This window comes from Macaca fascicularis, chromosome 1, assembly GCF_037993035.2.
Source record: "Macaca fascicularis isolate 582-1 chromosome 1, T2T-MFA8v1.1".
Classification (NCBI taxonomy): Eukaryota; Metazoa; Chordata; class Mammalia; order Primates; family Cercopithecidae; genus Macaca; species Macaca fascicularis.
In genome coordinates this window covers 50153667-50172612 of record NC_088375.1, presented here as the reverse complement: position 1 = coordinate 50172612, position 18946 = coordinate 50153667, and the positions used below count along the sequence as shown (strand labels likewise).

The following is an 18946-nucleotide window of genomic DNA, read 5'->3' as shown; positions in this document are numbered from 1 at the left end:
GTCTAAATTTTATGAACTTTAACTCACAATAAAATATATGCTATTAATTAGATTACTTCTTGAAATAACTTTTCTATCCCTTTTTAAAAGACTTCAATTTCTTATTGAATATGGGATCATATTATATTTGTTTGATTTTGTGCCTTGTGATAGCAGAGAGAAAAATGATGAATTCTGTCTAAACTAATATGTAAAATATATCCACTAGATAATAGTTTTAGATATGAAAGGGATGGTAGAAAGAAGAATCTTATTTGAATTATGTATTTATTTTCAAAATCTGAGGAATAAACGCAAATTTTTAAAAGTAGCAAGGACTTGTAAACAGAAATTGTTTCTATATATTTTAATACAAAATCCACATTTATTATTAGCACCAATGATTTAACTTACAAATATATTCTGACTCCCTGGTTTTAAGACCAATAGCTTAAGTTAAACACACCCTTCATCTCTTTCAAAGTCAAAAACAATAAAACAACAAAATAACACCTACAAGCAATAGTAGCAATGGCGATTTGAAAACACATACATTAAGTTAATGGGACTTCAATAGCTCAGTACAAACTATATAATAATATGTAGCATAGATGTCAATTGACCTTGATTCTTACAGTCTGTTGTAATCAGTTTCATAGCCTTTAGTCACAGTTTCTGTGTAACTAGAGTTACCTCGCCTTCTCAGTTCTGAGGGGCTTTCTAATACAGAGCTCCACTGTTTTTTATGACAGTACCACAGTATCTTCTTCCTTCTACGGTCTCCCTGTTTTTGTCTTGCTTCTGCTTCTTCAAATCTGTGCCTGGACAACTTTCATGTTAATCCATTCTGAGTCATTTGTTCTTCTTGGCCTGTCAAGACACCCAAAAAAGGCCAAGTTGTTCACCCAGGGATCCATACTGGCACATTCCTTCTGCACTTGATACTATCTTTTAATTCCCTTCAACCAGGGACCAGTCACTTTAGGCTATTAGCCTGCAGGTCATTTAGAAGATTTAAGTAAATATCTGATTTGAGGAACCTGGGATAAGAGTCCTTTTCCATAAGAGTATATATAACTTTTTGTGCTTCATCAAAACATGTGGGGGTTGGTGCTTTAATCTTCTTGGCTGTAGATTCTCGAGTGCGGAAGTCAATATTGATCTAAAAAAGAAAACCTTGTTAGTTAATATATACTTCTTATTTATGGCAAATTTTATGATGTTACTGTGTTTTTTGAATCTCCTTAGAAAGTGATTTTAAGGCCTCATTTAAATCAACTAAAATATCTCTTAAATGCCTTTCCAAAGTCAGCTCTATACTAGATGTGAAGGAGATAAGAAATACTACAAAAATGTCTTTGTTCCAAATTTCCTCATAGTATAGTTGGGAGAGGCAAAAGAAGCAGATATGAAAAATTTAAGTATCCATGTAAGATGATCCATATGTCACAAAGAGTGATATGGGCATTTAAGATTTACAGGAGGAGAAGGCTCTTTTTGTTGCTATTTTCTGCTTAGACCAAGAATATTTATCTGGTACTACTGTTAATTGGAAATACTTTTGCTGCTGCAATTGTATACATTATGCAAATCTGCATTTTCTTATCCAAAATGAGAGCACTCATTAAGGACTCCCTGACATGCAGTTCTGGTCAGTAACAATACCCTTAACCCTTCCCTCACCCTCATCATGGCAGCTGGTTTTATAAAATCAATCTCTTCATTCTACTGTGCTGAAACCTTCACCAATATAGAAAATTAGATTCTCATTGCACTGAACTATATTTATATACCTAAGTATGTAGAAGTAAAATTATATACCCCCAAAAGATTTTATCTTGTTGTATATATTAAATGTTATTTCTGCATGTAGGGTCTTTTACGGAGAAACTGAAGATGATAAGCTTAACACTCACTTGTTTAGCAGCATCTGAATGCACAAATACTTTATATATCTCTTCTGCTTTGCAGGGCAAAAGATCAGACTCTGTTTTCTTATAGTCTTCACAAGCCAGCCAGAACTCAATATTCTCCTCACTGAATTCAGACTTTAGGAAACTTCCAAAGACTTTTTGACCAGCTAAAAAGAAAGGGGGGCGGGGCGGGTGGGAAGATAATTCATTTAAATAAACCAACAAATGAATACTTTGAAGAAGAAATTTGTAAGAAAAATACAATTGCATTCTATTCATACAAAGGTAAGAGACAGCTACTGCTGAAATAGCTATATTATAGATTGTAGAGATGAGAAGGCATTTGAAATTTCTTCATTCATAGAAGAGGAATCTGGGGCTAGCCAAACTCGTTCACAGTCACACTGCTACTTAATGGTGGCTACCGAACTATGTTTTGCTTCTATCTGCTGTTCGAATTGAAATTCTGCTCCCCTGAATATAAAACCATCTTTTTTATATGCCAAATCTTAGCCAGAGTAGAGAGTATTTTAGGGAAGCAAATACTGACAAAAGGCATTAACATCACATTAATAATTAGCAAATATAATTTCCCCATCTAATTTATATTAGCCAGAAAATAGGCCTATATATGATCTGTAGGCCTGATGTACTAATTATGTTTGCTAGCGTTTACTGAGACTTTTATATTGTACCATTTATGATCCATATCTATACCATTTATTTGTTTAGCTGAATTATAAACAAAGTCAGCTGAGCTAGAGTGAACAAGGTGATTCCCAAGTAAAGCTCCTTAGGGTGTCTGTGGGGAGGAAAGAATAATCTCACTCTTTAGAGATAGAGACCACACTGCTCATCTGCACCTCTGAAAAAGGTCCTAATCTCATTAGAATTGTTATGCCCAAGACAAGGGGAAGGCAAGCTGATTTCATTCTTTACCTTCTCTCATCTGAAAATCTCCACAAGACTATTTGTGCTTAAAAATCCTTCTATCATGTTTATGTCAAAACAACTATCATGTTATAATAATGCAATTATTTATGTTATGTATCTCAACCACCTTCAAGGCAGTAAGAGACTATCTTTGATTTTGAATCCTTGGTACCTCTACAATGTCCTCTACATAAGAGTGAGATGAATGATGAATATATGAAAGATAATTTAATTAATTGAATGAACGAATCATACTTGTTACATCTAAGTGTAGAAAAATACGTTCTTTAGGCAGATTTCAAAACGGCAATGTACATGTTAATATATTTAGCTTACTTTTAAAAACTTTACATATCAGAATCCCAGCACAGTGTTTAATTTTATCTCCATAATGATCTATGAAAATACCTAATTTTCTTGGCAAATTTGTCTAAAAGGAGTTGGCAGAATTGAGTGCAAAGTCAGCATTATTAAGAGGCATACTATGCTGAAGTTATCAGTAACTACAGACAAACTAGAATACAACTTTTTGCATACTATCCTACCCCGAATACTATATTTAGTGAAGCCATTCCATTTTTTAGAGTATTGCACTGAACCCAGAAACATTCAATAGTTATACTTACTTTGGTTGGCAAGAAGTTTTTCCAGAGACAGAGACCATTGCATTACTTCAGCAGCAGAAAGTCTGCAGGGGACAAAAATGTATGTACATTAGTCATTTTTAAAAATGTAAGCACACATGAAATAAGAATGGCTGTTACACTTTGATAACTTCACAAACTAAAACTGTAGTTCTAATAAATATGTTAAAATTTATTCACAAAATGCAAAACATCCCTTAGAGTTACTATAGTTATGAAAAAAAACCTACCAATAAAGTTTGAAAAAAATCCAAATAGATAAAGTCCCATATGTGTGTGCACACATTTGTATTCAATTTACATTGGTACTGATATAGTCTCACTTTATTTGGCATGTTACTTAAAAAAAATGAAGTCTACTGTGTGCAGTATTTATCCCTTGCTGGGATACAGAGATGATGCATAGGCGTCTCTTGAAAATGATAATGATAGTTTAGTGTATTAGTGTACTTACATGTCCTTGGACTTGGAAGATTTCATTCCAGATTCCAGATGTGGGATCATAGATCTCAGGTATGCTTTCATATCCATTCCACTGCAAAAGACATAAAAGTGAATATTCATGTTTCTTCAGAATTCATTTTATTTGTAAAAATACATAGAATAAAGTTATCTAAGGAATAAAGCAATACTAAAAATGGTTGATATAACATTTTGCTATATTTGGATAGAGCCCATTTTTATGAGTCCATGTACAGAAAAGCTCCTACCCAATTTAATGCCATATCAAGATTTATTTTTTAATACAGCTGAATATTACTTACTACTCACAACAGACAATTAACTCCTCTGATCTGGCTAAACTAAATGCTCACATTCTCTTCCATTCATTCTCAATCCTTCTGCCATTAAAGATAACCTGTTAAAATTCACAAAGTGAGATTCTGAACAAACTTACAAAGTCTTTGGCCTCCTTTTTTGCATTTTGTCGTCTAGAAGTGAATGAGCGGTTCCTTTCAATTCCTTTGGGTTAGCAGAGAAGAACATTCCTGGCATTTTGTCTAACTTTGGAGTGGAGATGGCTGCTGCGCGCATGGTGCTCTGAGCAAATATGCGCGCGTCAACGACTCTGCTGCTTTATATAGTAGAATGCAGACAGGCACTTGCTGTTTGAAGGAGTGTGTTTATCAAGTGATGTTACCACAGACACTGGAAGTTCCCCCTTTCTTGGTGTGCTGTGACGTGTATCTTGAAAAAAAAAAAGCATACAGTGATGTCTTGTGGTTGAAACTTAACCAAACGAGAACAGGTCACTTGATTAGAAAGAAAGGAAATTAAACATACAGAGGTACACACACATATGTCACATGTCTAAAGCATTAACAGCATCAGTCTTTGGGTCTGGAGGATATTTGTTTATTTTAATAGTTGCATGTTTCAATAAACTGTTTCATTTGGCGTATTAATTTATCACATAGAAACTCACATAGAAATTCATCACATAGAGTTGTATCTTACTCAATGCTTTGGATAGTCCTTGACTATAAAATTCATCTGATCAAAATATTTTAAGAGTTCTTTTTTTTTTCCTCAGGAAGCAGTGCAAAGTAAACAAATAACTTTTGTTTAATTATTTTTGCACATACCTAATAGGAGGGAAAGTTATGAGAGGCTATCTTCACGTTTTCCCACTCCAATTCTCATCCCTTATTTCCATGGCAGGAAATTTCCATGTTAGTATTTTCCAAGGCATGTGCTAGACATCGACTGGCAATACATAAGGTGATTTTAAGGGGTACATGGCTTTTAATATTATTTTCATGTTAAGAATATAACTAGTATATCAAACTTTGATTTTTGCCTATTTTGCATATTAGGAAAAAAATAAAGTTTAATTAAAACAAATCATAAATGTTTAATTGTATACAAATATGACATAATTTGTAAACATACTGATACTAAGTTTGCAGTATCAGAGGAAAAACTGTTCAAGGTAAAATAAAAGTCTATTTGGATAGACCAATGATATGTACTTCTTAGGTAATGATCTTTCACATTTTGACAGTACCTCTGGAAATAACAGTTTTAGCTTTAATAGAGATTAAAGTTTAAAAGACAAACAAAACTCAAGGAACTAGATGACTAATCACGTATAAGGATAGAGAAGTTAGTAAATATAAGCTTTCCAGAGTTTATATAATGCGCGTGGCTTATTTCTTAAGAGTACCTTAAGCTTCCTTGGATTTTACCCCTGAAAGGACAACACTTTGCTTTGAAAGGACAAAAAAGCCTTTACTTAAAGAAGCTTCTGATGGTATCAGGTAACGCTGATAAAAGGGAGGCGAGTATTAACTTTTCTATTCTGGTTCTATCATCAGGATAAAGAATATTTGAAGAAAACACATTTACAGTATTATAAAATTCACTTATACACAGCCATCAACTTCACTATAATGAGCTCATTATATCGTATGTAAGAAGCATCATTTTATGTTGGGAAGAAAACATGAGGCATTAAGAAAGATAACTAGTGAGATGAGCTGGCCACTTTGGAAGTGACCCGAATGAAACCGGCGAAGCTCAAAGACTGATGACATAAAGGCATTTGTTTGTATACTTCCTGTGGTTCAGTCCATACTTAATTTCCTGTTAAAATCTTCAACGTTGCTCATGTTTGTTGATCTAGTATCCTCTCACTCCTCTAGCTAATTGTGAGTAAATTATGTTAGAGTAAAATGATTTAAAAATTATTTTTGACAGCCCAGTATTATTATCATCCAAATATACTGACAGTTTCCAAAGAACAAGAGCAGCAGCAAAAGTTATGGGGCCAAGTAAGTTTGGGAAATGTTGGGCTCCTCACTTGTTAAAGAACTAAATCCTCTTTAAATAGGGAAAATAGTTTTTTGAAATAATGTTTTTTTGACACCATGTTAAGAAACTGTGGTCTGAGATCAAAATAAGTTTTGCCTGTAGCTTATTTAGGAACTGTTTTGATGCTCCCAACATTTTGCTACCCCTACCCCAATATAGATTTTGAAGCGCAAGCATTTACAAGTGCATGCTTCCACACTTGAACAGAAATATAAACTCTTGAAAGAGGGAGTCCTTTCAAAATTCCTGTATGACAATTGGCTGATAAGGTCACCTTAGTCATGCAGTAATGCAGCTGCTTTCTCAGAGGCTGTTTGCTAATCCATGCAAAGTCTGTATGTTCCAGAACAAGGCAAATTTGGTCAAGTTGTATCAGCAAGTGCTGACGAGCTCATGGCAGGGCATTGAAAGTTCCCTATTAATTTTAAAGAGAGTGCCACTATCTGGCCCCTCTTTGTAAAATTCACTAAGAAAAGATAAACTGTCAAATCATAACTTTATTGAATCAATGACTTTGGTTGAAATAGTAGAGGATTTCAAAAACATCAGTAGAAGAAACAGTGGGTCTCACAAACAATCTGGATTTCAGTTTTCCCTCTTTGAAACTGTGCTAAAACGTCTAGGTTGGAGTTTCTAGGAAAAAGAACACTTCATATAGTCTTAGTGTTATCTTTTTTTAAAAAAAGAAAAATTAATGGACTTCATTTTTAGGGAAGTTTTAGGTTTACGGTAAAATTGAGTGGAAAGTACAGAGTTCCCACATACTCCCCACCTTTCACCTTGCCTCCAGCTCCACCACAAGCACCATCCCTCATTAGTGGGAAATATTTGTTACAATTGATGAACCTACAGCGACACAGCATTATCATCTAAAATCTATAGTTTACATTAGAGTTCACTCTTGATGCTGTACATTCCATGAGTTTGACAAATGTATCATGATATGTATCCATCATTATAGTACCATACAAAATACTTTTCCTTCCCTAAAAATCCCAGTGCTATATTTTAAAATACCTAGGAGATTGGTTCAGTAAGACATTTCAGATTATGGCTGTTGATATTGATAGGAAAAATAAGGAAAATTTTAATCTTTGCTGAACTGATTTGAATTGAAACATTTGGTTTCAATTACTCCAATTAATTGAATACTAATAGGGAGTGCTTTGCTTAAGCCTGATGTTTTTCAAACTTTTAAAATGTTGCTAAAATCTTGTTGTGGATATTAGAGTTGCAAGACAAGGGGTAATGATGAATGTAATATTCTACTTTAAAATAAAAATGTATTTATACTGGAAAAGTCAGTGACATGGAAAGATAGCTTGATCCATTGAAACAAAATGTTTTGATTCAGCAAACTTTAATTGCATCCCTACAGTGTATCACACATAAGGTACTGCAGATACAAAGATGAATGAATCTCTGTCTTAAGGGGTCCACTGTGTAGTAGGGCTGACAAATATTTGTGAAAGGTGCCATCAGAGAGGAATGTACAGAGGAAAGAACACAGAGGAGTAATTAGCTCTGGAAGTATGGGAAGGGAAGTCAAGTATTGCTGTCTTTACTATAAAATCAACATGTATCTATTCTTTGCTTGTTTCTGCATTTATATTTAGTATCCCTTGGAAAGTTCAAATGGCTGCAATGGTCTAGCAAGAGACCAGTTTTATGTTGAAGAATCATGGGAAAATGGATCCCATATGTACTCACAAAGCTTTGCAAACTTTCACAAGGACACTGAATGACTTTGTTGAATTAGCATAACCACTCAGAGCTTCCTGTCTTCAAGGTTTATAGGTAAGAGTACTAAAAGTGTTTCAGCTAAATTTCATAGAGTTTATTTGAAAATTTGAAAAAGTTGCAACAAAAGTGAGTTTAGAAGGATTTTTCTCTATGCGTGTATAGAGGGTTGGTGAAAACTTTATATCATGTATGAATGAAAAGATTAAACATTTTAGACTTGCTTATGATTTTGTTATGAAGAAATATGGGTTTTAATAAGAGCAAATATCTGAAACACACTGAACTTCAATGATCTCAGTAAGTGCAACTGAGCAAGATAAGAATCTAGTTTCTTTTTCTCACTCTGCTCTAGTCTTTCAGTCAACATTGACTGCCTCCTTTCTATAATATGAGAATTTACAAGAAAATAGAATGTGGGACCTTCAGTGAACTGAGCTTATGTGATTCAATAAGCCTCATTCACCCTAAATCTAATTTTACCAGTTAAGTTCTCGATAATAGGCCCATGTTCCAAGACATTCTTGAAAGCACTGAGGAAACCTTTGGATAATATTATCTCTGGTATATTTATTCCACATTGGATTTATTTTCATTTAATGTCACACTATCACTTATAATCCTTTCAACAAGAGAGAGTAGTTATGTCTGACTCTAGACCATGCTTTGCAAATAAAATTTCCTAAGTACGGAAGCAGGTGCCTTATTCCCAAACCCAAAATAAATGGAGAACTATGCTAAATGAACGCTGACACATTATTTGGAGTGGGGATAGAATGTTCTATTACATAACAATGACATAAATGCAAAAAAATAATGGAAGTGCTCAAATATCTGCATGTAGAGGATTTGTAATGGAAGGTGATAATAGTTTGGATCTATGTTCTCTCTAAATTTCATGTTGAACTGTAATTCCCAGTGTTTGAGATGGGGCCTGGTGGGAGGTGATTGGATCCTGGGGGAGAATCCCTCATAGCTTGGTGCTGTCTTCACAATGGTGAGTAAGTTCCCTCGAGATCTGATTGTTTAAAAGAGTGTGGCCCTGTCTCCCACAATTATCTCTCTTGCTCCCATTCCTGCCATGTGAGACACCTGTTCCCCCTTCATCTTCTGCCATGATTGGAAACTTCCTGAGGCCTCCCCAGAAGCAGATGCTAGCTCTATGCTTCCTGTACAAGCTACAGAACCATGAGCCAATGAAACCACTTTTCTTTACATAAATTACTTAGTCTTAGGTATTTCTTTATAGCAATGCAAGAATGGCCTAGTACAGAAAATTGGTACTGAGGAGGGGGGAACTGCTATAAAGTTACTTGAAAATGTGGAAGCAGCTTTGGAACTGGGTAACAAGCAGAGGTTGGAAGAGTATGGAGAGCTCAGAAGAAGACAAGAAGATGATGGAAAGTTTGGAATTTATTAGAGACTGGTTAAATGGTCATGATCAAAATGCTGATAGTGATATAGACAATAAAGTCCAGGCTGAGGAGGTCTCACATGGCAATGAGGATTTTATTGGGAACTGGAGTGAAGGTCATGCATGTTATGCCTTAGCAAAGAGCCTGGTTGCAGTGTGCCCCTGCCCTAGGGACCTGTGGTAGTTTGAACTTCAGATTGATGATTTAGAGTATCTGGCAGAAGAAATTTCTAAGCAGCAAAGTGTTCAAGATGGGACCTGGTTGCTTCTAACAACCTACACTTATATGTAAAAGCAAAGAAATGACTTAAAGTTAGAAGTTGTATTTAAAAGGGAAGCAGAGAAAAAAAGGTTGGAAAATTTCCAGCCTAGCCATGTGACAGAGAATGAAAAAGCTTTTGGGGGAGAGGAATTCAAGCAGGCTGTGGAGCAACCACTTACTAGAGATACTTGGAAAAGGGAGCCAAGTGCTAATATCCCAGACAATGAGAGAAAGGCCTCAAAGGCATTTCGAGGCCTTCAGGGCAGTCCCTCCCATCACAGGCCTAGAGGCCTAGGAGAATGGTTTTGTGAGCTTGGCCCAGGGCTCCACTGCTAGGTACAGCCTCAGGACACTGCTATCTGCGTCCTGGTAGCTCTGGCTCCAGTCTCAGCTCAAAGGTCTCAGATACAGCTGGGACTGCTGCCTCAGAAGATGCAAGCTATAAAACTTGGCAGCTTCCATGTGTTGTTAAGCTTGTAGGTACACAGAGTGCAAGAGTGAATGAGGCTTGGCAGCCTCCACCTAGATTTCAGAGGATGTGCAAGAAAGCCTGAGTAGCCAGGCAGAAGGCTGCTTCAGGGGCAGAGTCCTCACAGAGAACCTCTACTAGGGCAGTGTGGAGAGAAAATGTGGCTTTGGAGCCCCCACACAGAGTCCCCACTGGGGCACTGACTGGTGGAGCTGTGAGGAGGGGTCCACCATCCTCCAGATCCCAGAATGGTAGAGCCACTGGCAGCTTGTACCTTGTGCCTGGAAAAGCCACAGGCTCTCAGTTCCAACGTTTGTACGGTGCAGCTACTTGGACTGCACCGTACAAATCCACAGGGCATTGGGAGTCTACCCCTTGCTCCATTGTGCCTTCCGTGTGGGACATGGAGTCAAAGGAGATAATTTTGGAGCTTTAAGATTGAAAGACTGCCCTGCTGGATTCTAGACTTTCATGGAGCATGTAGCCCCCCTTTTTTTTTGTCTGATTTTTCCCTTTTGGAATGAGAATTTTTACCTAATGCTTGTACCCCCATTGTGTCTTAGAAGTAAGTAACTTATTTTTTATTTTATAGGCTCATAGGGAGAAGGGACTTGCCTTGTCTCGGATGAGACTTTGGACTTTGAATTTCTGAGTTAATGCTGAAATGAGTTAAGACTTTGGGGGACTGTTGGGAAGGCATGATTGTATTTTGCAATGTGAGAAGAAACTGAGGTTTGAGGGGCAAGGGGCAGAATTGATATAGTTTGAATATGTGTCCCCTCTAAATCTCTTGTTGAATTGTAATCTCCAATGTTGAAGGTGGGACCTGGTAGGAGGTGATTGGCTCATGGGAGAGGATCTTCATGATGGTGAGTGAGTTCTCTCGAGATCTGGTTGTTTAAAAGAGTGCAGCACCTCTCTCCCCACAACTCTCTCTCTTTTGCCCTCCTCCTACCATGTGAGACACTTGCTCCCCCTTCACCTCCTGCCATGACTGGAAGCTTCCTGAGGCCTACCCAGAAGCAGATGCCAGTGCTATGCTTCCTGGATAGCCTGCAGAACCATGAGCCAATTAAGTTTCTTTTTAAAAAATTAAATTACTCAGTACCAGGTATTTCTTTATAGCAATGCAAGAATGGCCTAATACAGAGGCATATTTTAAATGTTAGAGAGCAACTTCAATAAATGACTGTTAACTTTCCAAGTTTCTAATAACAGTATTCCAGTGATTTCATTTGCTTTTGCTCTTACAAAACACTGAGGTGGCTAACAATGGAGACGTATTTGCTTTGCTTTTCCTCATTAATTATATAAATTTCTTAGAAAAATCTCTCAAGGTTTCCTGACATGTCTGTTCTTTCCAAAACTATGCCAGTTATTGCTCACAAATACATTAACTCCACTTTCTTCATGTCCTTTCTAATGCTTTGTTTTTATGTCCATTTACATATATGTATATATATAAAGTATATACATTTATATAATATGTGTATATAATATATATACCTATACATTTTATTATTATTATTTTACTAAATATTGGTGTCAGACTTGCTGGACATTTGTTTCTAGTAATAATCTTCCTACTTGAGAAAGTAGCTTTAAGTCAACAGATAGTGGCCATGCTTAGCAGTATTCTACTATTATTGTGAGTACAAGTGGTCTGCAGTGTTCCACTGTTTTCTGTGCCTGTTCTGTATTTTTTATTAACCTTTATCTGCCATCTTATTTTTCTTGTATTTTAAAAAATAAATGAAAGGCTTCGAGTCTGTTGAATCCCAGTGACATGTTCATCTTGCTGCTTAGAAATCTCACATTTCAAAGGACTGTGAGTCAATTCTCACAGCGATACCTTTTCCTGCTGTGTGAGTTTGATCAAATCAGCTAACTTTTTTCAGTTTTCTTTGTGTAGAATTCAAAGGCGATCATCAGCAACTTGCAGCTATGGTAGTGGCATGGGAAGGTCTCCTCTTGAAATTCTACACTGATCAAAACTAGTCCCAGAGAAATTAAGATTTAGACAGAATTTGTCATAGCTAGGATGTTTTCCATTTTTCTTATGATGTTAGAGCTCTTTGCCTAGACTTCTTCCTAAAATTTAGTAAATTTGGCAATCCATCTATTCCAAATGTGGGGCCCCTCCTACCACTGCAACTCTGTATTCACTGGGCCAGTCTTCCAGATTGCTTCTTTCCCTATCAGTATTTACTTGTCTTGGATTTCCTTTTTTATTTAGTTAGTTGATTTCTGTAAATTCCAACCCCAATTTAATTTTCCTGCTTTTTCTTAGATGCTCATAGCTGGATATCGATCCTCCCAACTGCAGATCTCATCCAGCTCCCTCCTGTTGCGGAGGCACATTGAGTTGTCTGTTGTTTTAGATAGGATTTTCATAGTTGCAAGTGTCAGCAGCCCCATATTGACTATTAAGTAGCTTAGGTAAATAGGAAGATAACTGGAATACCCTCGGGTACCTTAAGTAATAAAAGGAAAGGTTGAACAACTAACCCCTCAAAGATCAGCTAAGACCGAACTAGGGGTAGGGGACTTAGAATGCTTGTAAATTGTGAATTTGCTGTAGACCAGAGTCAGCTACAAATTGTGGAAATGTGACTATTAGCAACTTGTGAAGCTTGTATTTTGCACTTCTAAAGGCAGCAGAATCCTGAAGTGTAAACAATTTCTTCTTATCCATGTTTTTTCCTCCTATGTGTTTTGTCTTGCCTATTTTTTTTATTGTGTTATGAAAACAGAAAACGAGGGCAATATATTTGGTAGGAACTCAAAGATAGAACAAACTCATAATCTTGTTTTATGTTTTGTTTCAGATGCAATGGAAGATCAGAAAGTATACATTTATGAACTGCCGTAAACTGAAGATCGGGTAACTTTTGTCTTCTCTTTGTAGTTAGTCACTGCAATGTTTTAAGTTCTACTTCATCTTAATTTGATGTTTTTTATTTGTGACTTTGTGGCTCATCCCCTTATTGATTCTCTTAAGACCAGGCTCTTAGTTGCAACAGGAAGATCTTAAAGTACCAAAAACAGTATATAGAAATATTAAGAGGCCTGGTTTGTGTGGGAGTTTGCTCCGTTTTTCTAGCCTGGAGTTTCTTTTCTCACATTTTGCTTAGGCAAGGTTGAGGCATCTCTGTTGCCCCATGTGAAAGAGTGAGCAGTTCAGACAAAGTGTGGCGATTAGTAATGCTTGCACTAAATGAGGGCAGGAGGTTGATGTGTGCACGAAAGCGGGGAAGTGAGGACAGAATGGGATGAGGTTGGGAAATGTCATGGTGGGGCTGAGAATGTCCAGGACAATCTCTGAAACTGATCTGTCCCTCTCCTGACTTCATTGTTCACTGTAGAACAGCCGTTGGTTGAGTCTCAACAAGACTGAAACCACTTCAGAATAAAGTAGTTGTGTCAGGAATTACGTGACCCTCTTTAATCCTGGAAATCACATTCTTTAACCTTCTAGATGGTCACATTTCATAATTTATCTTTCATATTTTTAGATGAATCATTATATACCATTCATGGAAAATTAAAAGCTGCTGAGAAGACCTAAAAATTATCAGTCCATTAGGATTTTCCCCCTTTATACAGAATTTCCCCTGATTTGGGGCAGTTTCCAAGACAGTAGAATAATACCAAAGAAAATGTCACGATTTCACTTCTCTTTTATGAGAAAATTTGTGTATTTTACACAAAAGATCACTTTGGAAGTAATCATGAAACAGATTTGAAACATTGAGTCTTTCTTTCTCTTTGTCTCTCTCTCTGCGTTTTTCTCTCTCTCTTCTTTTGGCAGAAACCATACCCACACTCAAATCAAATATCAGTTGATCTAGAGTAGGAAGGCCTGGGAAGCTGTGGATAGCTCTAAAACCATTTGATTGCACAACTGCTATGAGATGAGGGTATGACAAAGGTGTTTGTAATCTCATAGAAAGTTGAATAAAAGTACCCATGATTACACCAAATTAAAGTCTATTTTAGCCATGCCTAATCCAATACGACACTTGATATTAACCAATGATTAAAACTATGCCCAGCACTATATAGTAAGGAGGACATTATCCAGGTTTTTTTCTTTCTCAGAAACACTGTTCAGCCTCCTCTTTCTACTTCTTTAATATGCCTTTTCTGCCAAAACCCTTGTATTTTTCTACCTGAACTATTTTTCTTCTTTCCCCTTCCTTCCTTCCCTCCCCTTCCTTCCTTCTCCTTCCTTCCCTCCCTCCCTTTCTTCCTTCTTTCCCTCCTTCCCTTCTTCCCTCCTTCCTTCCTTCTTTTCTCTTTCTCCCTCCCTCCTTCCTCTTTCTCCCTCCTTCCTTCCTTCCCCCTCCCCTCCCCTCCCTCCCTTCTTTCCTTCCTTCCTTCCTTCCTTCCTTCCTTCCTTCCTTCCTTCCTTCCTTCCTTCTTTCCTTCCTTCCTTCCTTCCTTTGTTCCCCTTCCTTTCCTTCCTTCCTTCCTTCCTTCCTTCCTTCCTTCCTTCCTTCCTTCCTTCCTTCCTTCCTTTCTTCCCTCCCTCCCTCCCTCCCTCCCTTCCTCCTCCCTTCCCCTCCCTTCCTCCTTCCTTCCCTTCCCTCCCCTTCCCTTCCTTCTCTTCCCTTCCTTCTGCCACTCTCCCTCCCTCTCTTTCTTTCCTTTCCTAGACAATTTCTCTATGAAACCTTTACGTTTGTTAACAGTTTACCTTTGTGAAATTAGACAAAAAAATAGATCACCACAGTGAGTAGTTAAACTCTTGGGGCTTCTGAGGACTGTCTCCCATGGTCAAGTACAATCTATAGTCTTTCAGTCATAATCTACAAACAAAGCAAAATTTTTCTGAACAAATGTTTCACATTATTTTAACAGATCAGAACAAGGAATGGCTTTGTTGAGACATATTTAAGGGAAATTGAAACTAAGGTTAGTTTTTATATGCTAGGAATTAGAGTTCAGTAGGAAAAAAAACTAAGGTGTTTTCAAAAATTTTTTAAAGTATATTTTTGAGCAGGGGTCATTTTTGGATATAAATTCAATACCCCAACAGGAGAGGCCTCTCCAAACTGGTTCCAGATGCTAATGTCATTGTCTATTAAGTTAATAGACTATGAAAAAATACTTATTTTTAAACATGTATTTTTGGAAGTCCTCTCAATTTTACCCAAAGTGAAAAATCAAAATTCTTCTAAAGGTCTGTGGGGCCTGACATGATTTAATTCTTGACTCCTCTGGCCTAAGCATCGTTTACTCTTCTCTGCCCTCATTCACCTCCAGTCTCACTGGCCCCCTGGCTGCTTCTCAACCTGTTGGCTCATTCTTGCCTTTGGGCTCTTGTACTGGCTATTCCTTTTGCCTGGAATATCCCCAGAAATCTACTTGGCCAGTTCCTTCACTTCCTTCACGTTTTTGGTCAGGTGTTATCTTATGAATGAGGCCTTCTGGAAACACTGTAATTAGAATTGCAATCGGCCCTCTCCTTATCCTGTTACCATCTGTCTTCATCTGCTCTCCCCCTCATTCTACTTAATAACTTCCAACCCCCTATTTAATTCAATGTATTATGTTTATGTTAGTTTTCTGCCTCTTCCCCATTACAATGAAGAACCTGTGAGGACAGGGATCTTTCTCCGTTTTGCTCAAATGTCTGGAATAGTACCTGGCCCATAGAAGGTACTAAAAAATCTTGTTGAATAAAGGGGTTAAAGGCTGGGGCTTATATTAATTTGTTCAACGATTCAACAAACATTTAGTAAATGCTTATTGTCTGCTAGTCACTCTGCTAGATAAAAGAATCCAGAGGGGATTCTTATTTTGGAGAGAGAAAAATGAATGGAAAACAACAACAACAACAACAAAAAAAACATGTACTATGTACAATATAGGGTTGAACACAGGGCATTCTGGGAGGACATAAGATGGTGCGTAACCCAGTACAGGCAGGGTCATAAAGGATTCATTAATTTTATTTACTCAACAATTAATACTTCCTATGTGCTAATTATGCTTCCAGGCACTTTAAAAGAGGGCAGGTCCGACCAGCTTGTGTTCTTTGCCCTTTGCCCTTTCCCCTACTTCCCTCTGTCTGAGCAGCCATCTTGCTACCATGTGGTTTCAAGAAGGCAAATGCCAGAAGCCAAGGCTAGCTGAACAGAAATATAGAAAGATCTGAGTTCCTGATGAAATCATGAAGTCACAGTTCCAGCTTGATTGGCTGATCTCCAGATTTCTTGTACATGAGAAAAAAAAAAGATCAGACTTTTACCACCATGACTTGACTTACCACCTTTGAGAGGTATTGTTTGGTACCCAACAGTAAAAGGACGGAAATCAGCATATCTTAAATTATCTCCACTCGTCTCTGTCCAGTTTTAGTTAGTTGGAGCATCATTTCTGGATGATTGGAATATGAAGGGTTAGAGAAGGAATATGTTCCAGATAGAGATGAGGCAATGAAAAGCCTCCCCAGTTTTTTTTAGAATTGCTTCCTCCAGCAGTTGTGCATGGAGGCTTTTTTCCACAAAGTCAGCAAGGGGCAGCTGAGTGGAGTGACAGAGATTTCATTCAGCTTTTTAAGGCAAGGCCTCTAGTCTCTTGTACAGCAAAAGCACAAAGCCGTTATCCTACATAGAAGGCCCTTTGTGTGTTCGGGACTATTTTATTGTATTTATTTTTAGAGACAGGATCTGGCCCTGTCACTCAGACTGGAGTGCAGTGGCATGATCACAGCTCACTATAGCCTTGCACTCCTGGGCTCAAGGGATCCTCCTGCCTCAGTCTTCTGAGTAGCTAGGATTACAGGCACGTGCCACCATTCCTTGTTAATTTTTCTTTTTTTTGTAGACTTGTGTAGATACGGTTTTGATTGTTGCCCAGGCTGATCTTGAACTCCTGGCCATAAGTGATCCTCCTGCTTCCTTCATCTCCCGAAGTTCTGGGACTACAGGCATGAGCAACCACACCAAGGTAGGACTAGTCTAGATTCTAGTACAACATCAACCCATGTACCCCACAAAGGCTCTGCTGATATCTATTTTCCCCTGTAGAGTTTCATCTGCATAGTCTAAAACCCCACTCTCTGCCTATGCCTGAATGTGGCTAATGTTTCCAGAAAAGAAAATGTCAGTGATCTAAGCCCACCTATGAAGGGATCTTCCCTTTTTGAATTTTAATTCAGCTAATTTGCTTTGCTTCTCTAGCTGTCTGATGTCCTCAACAATATGACATTTTGGTAATTACTTTGTTTTAATTTTCCAAGTCCTACCACTTCCTCTTATATCCTTATCAGAGACAGTATTCTGAACTCATAGATTTAGTGAAAGTTTGGATATATTCTGGGATTCTAAACTGAAGTGATTTTCTCTTGAGCCCCTGGAAGAAGAATATGCAGGCAGCACTCTGTTGTAGCTCTGACAGGCAATAGTGCCTTTACAATTATACTGTTATTTTGAAAAAAGCACTGCTTACTGTTTTCATATTACTTGCAGTGTTTTTTTAAAAAATGTGGAAACAATACAGTCATGCTTAAATAGAACAAATTTAAAAAAGAAGGCAAGCAAAGATTATAGAAAAGTCAGCCCAAGTGTCATGTTGAGCTTACCTTTCCATCCACATGCTAAGGACCCAAGTCACAAGTGTCTGGCTATTACAATTCACTTTTTTCTTATACGCCCCTACCAGATCCAGAGAAAATGGATCATATTGAGCAGTCTGACTAGGAAGATGATAGAACTTCATCTTTAGAGCAATCTTATGAGGTATGCACAATTACTCATATCTTAGATAAGGAAATGGAGGCTCAAAGGGATAAAGAAACTTACTTAAGATCATATAGCAAATACATGGTGGTTAATAGAGAACAGAGAATTTTCCTCACCCATGCTCAGGCTCTGTCTGCTTTTGTTTCTCTGAGCTGCCGTATAGCCCTGTCTTGAGAAACTGTCTTTCTTCCCTTTGCTAGTGGTCTAATCCATTGTGTCTGCTCCTAGCTCTGACTTCATCCTCCCAACTCTCTGAAGGCCTGGTTGTGCCTTCCCTCCTGCAAGGCCTTATTGGAGGAAAAAGTCTCCATTTCCCTTAGTTCCACTTTCATTTTGTACTCTTTTCCCCTTTAAAGGAAAACAAAACAAGCAAGTAGAAAAAAATCACCATTAACATTTCAAGAATAAAAGAAACCAAAATCTCCTATCTAAAGCATTTTTTTTTTTCATTTTTGTTGTGCGTGATAGGACATTTTATATTCCAGTAGTTAAGATTTATCTTTTAATCTATACAGTTTTAGGTTTTCGTATCTTGTGGCTCTGCCTCCAATTTTCTTTTTGATTATGACAAATGGGACACATAGATACACGCATGCTCTATCCTCTCTTTTGGAGTTTTGTCACCTCAAGTCATTCAAAACAGAAAGATGGATATCTCTAATAGGAACTATATTGATTAGAGTGCTATGATATCCTGGGTTTGTAATATAATAAAAAATGAGCCTTGATTCACTCTATAAAATAGGGAAAATATTACCTGACCTTTTTTTACCTCAGTGATAAAATTAGGAGAAATGGTATCTGTGTGGAATTCAACTTTTAAGAGGAACATTTTATGAAAATAGCCTAAGTTGCTAGAATGTGCTATTTGTGCATATGCTTATTAAATATATATTTATAAAATATTTATATATATTATTTATGTTTCAGCTTCTTTTAAAACATAAAACCAAAACTTTCCAGTTAGATATACTAGTCCTTGTACATTAGTTCCGTTCTTCCTCCAACTGTGCAAAAACTCTTCATA

The 18946-nt window shown here is 37.2% G+C and overlaps 1 protein-coding gene across 1 annotated transcript; it reads right to left on the bottom strand.

Moving 5' to 3' along the window:
• Nucleotides 1-253: 253 nt before the first annotated feature.
• RGS1 (regulator of G protein signaling 1) lies at nucleotides 254-4570 on the bottom strand. Its single transcript, XM_005540269.5, has 5 exons — nucleotides 4368-4570; nucleotides 3924-4004; nucleotides 3452-3513; nucleotides 1896-2059; nucleotides 254-1141 (listed from the first exon to the last, which is right to left on the bottom strand). Exons 1-5 carry the CDS (start codon nucleotides 4502-4504, stop codon nucleotides 956-958), a joined length of 630 nt encoding a protein of 209 aa, XP_005540326.2. The 5' UTR covers nucleotides 4505-4570; the 3' UTR covers nucleotides 254-955.
• Between the last annotated feature and the right edge of the window lie 14376 nt (nucleotides 4571-18946).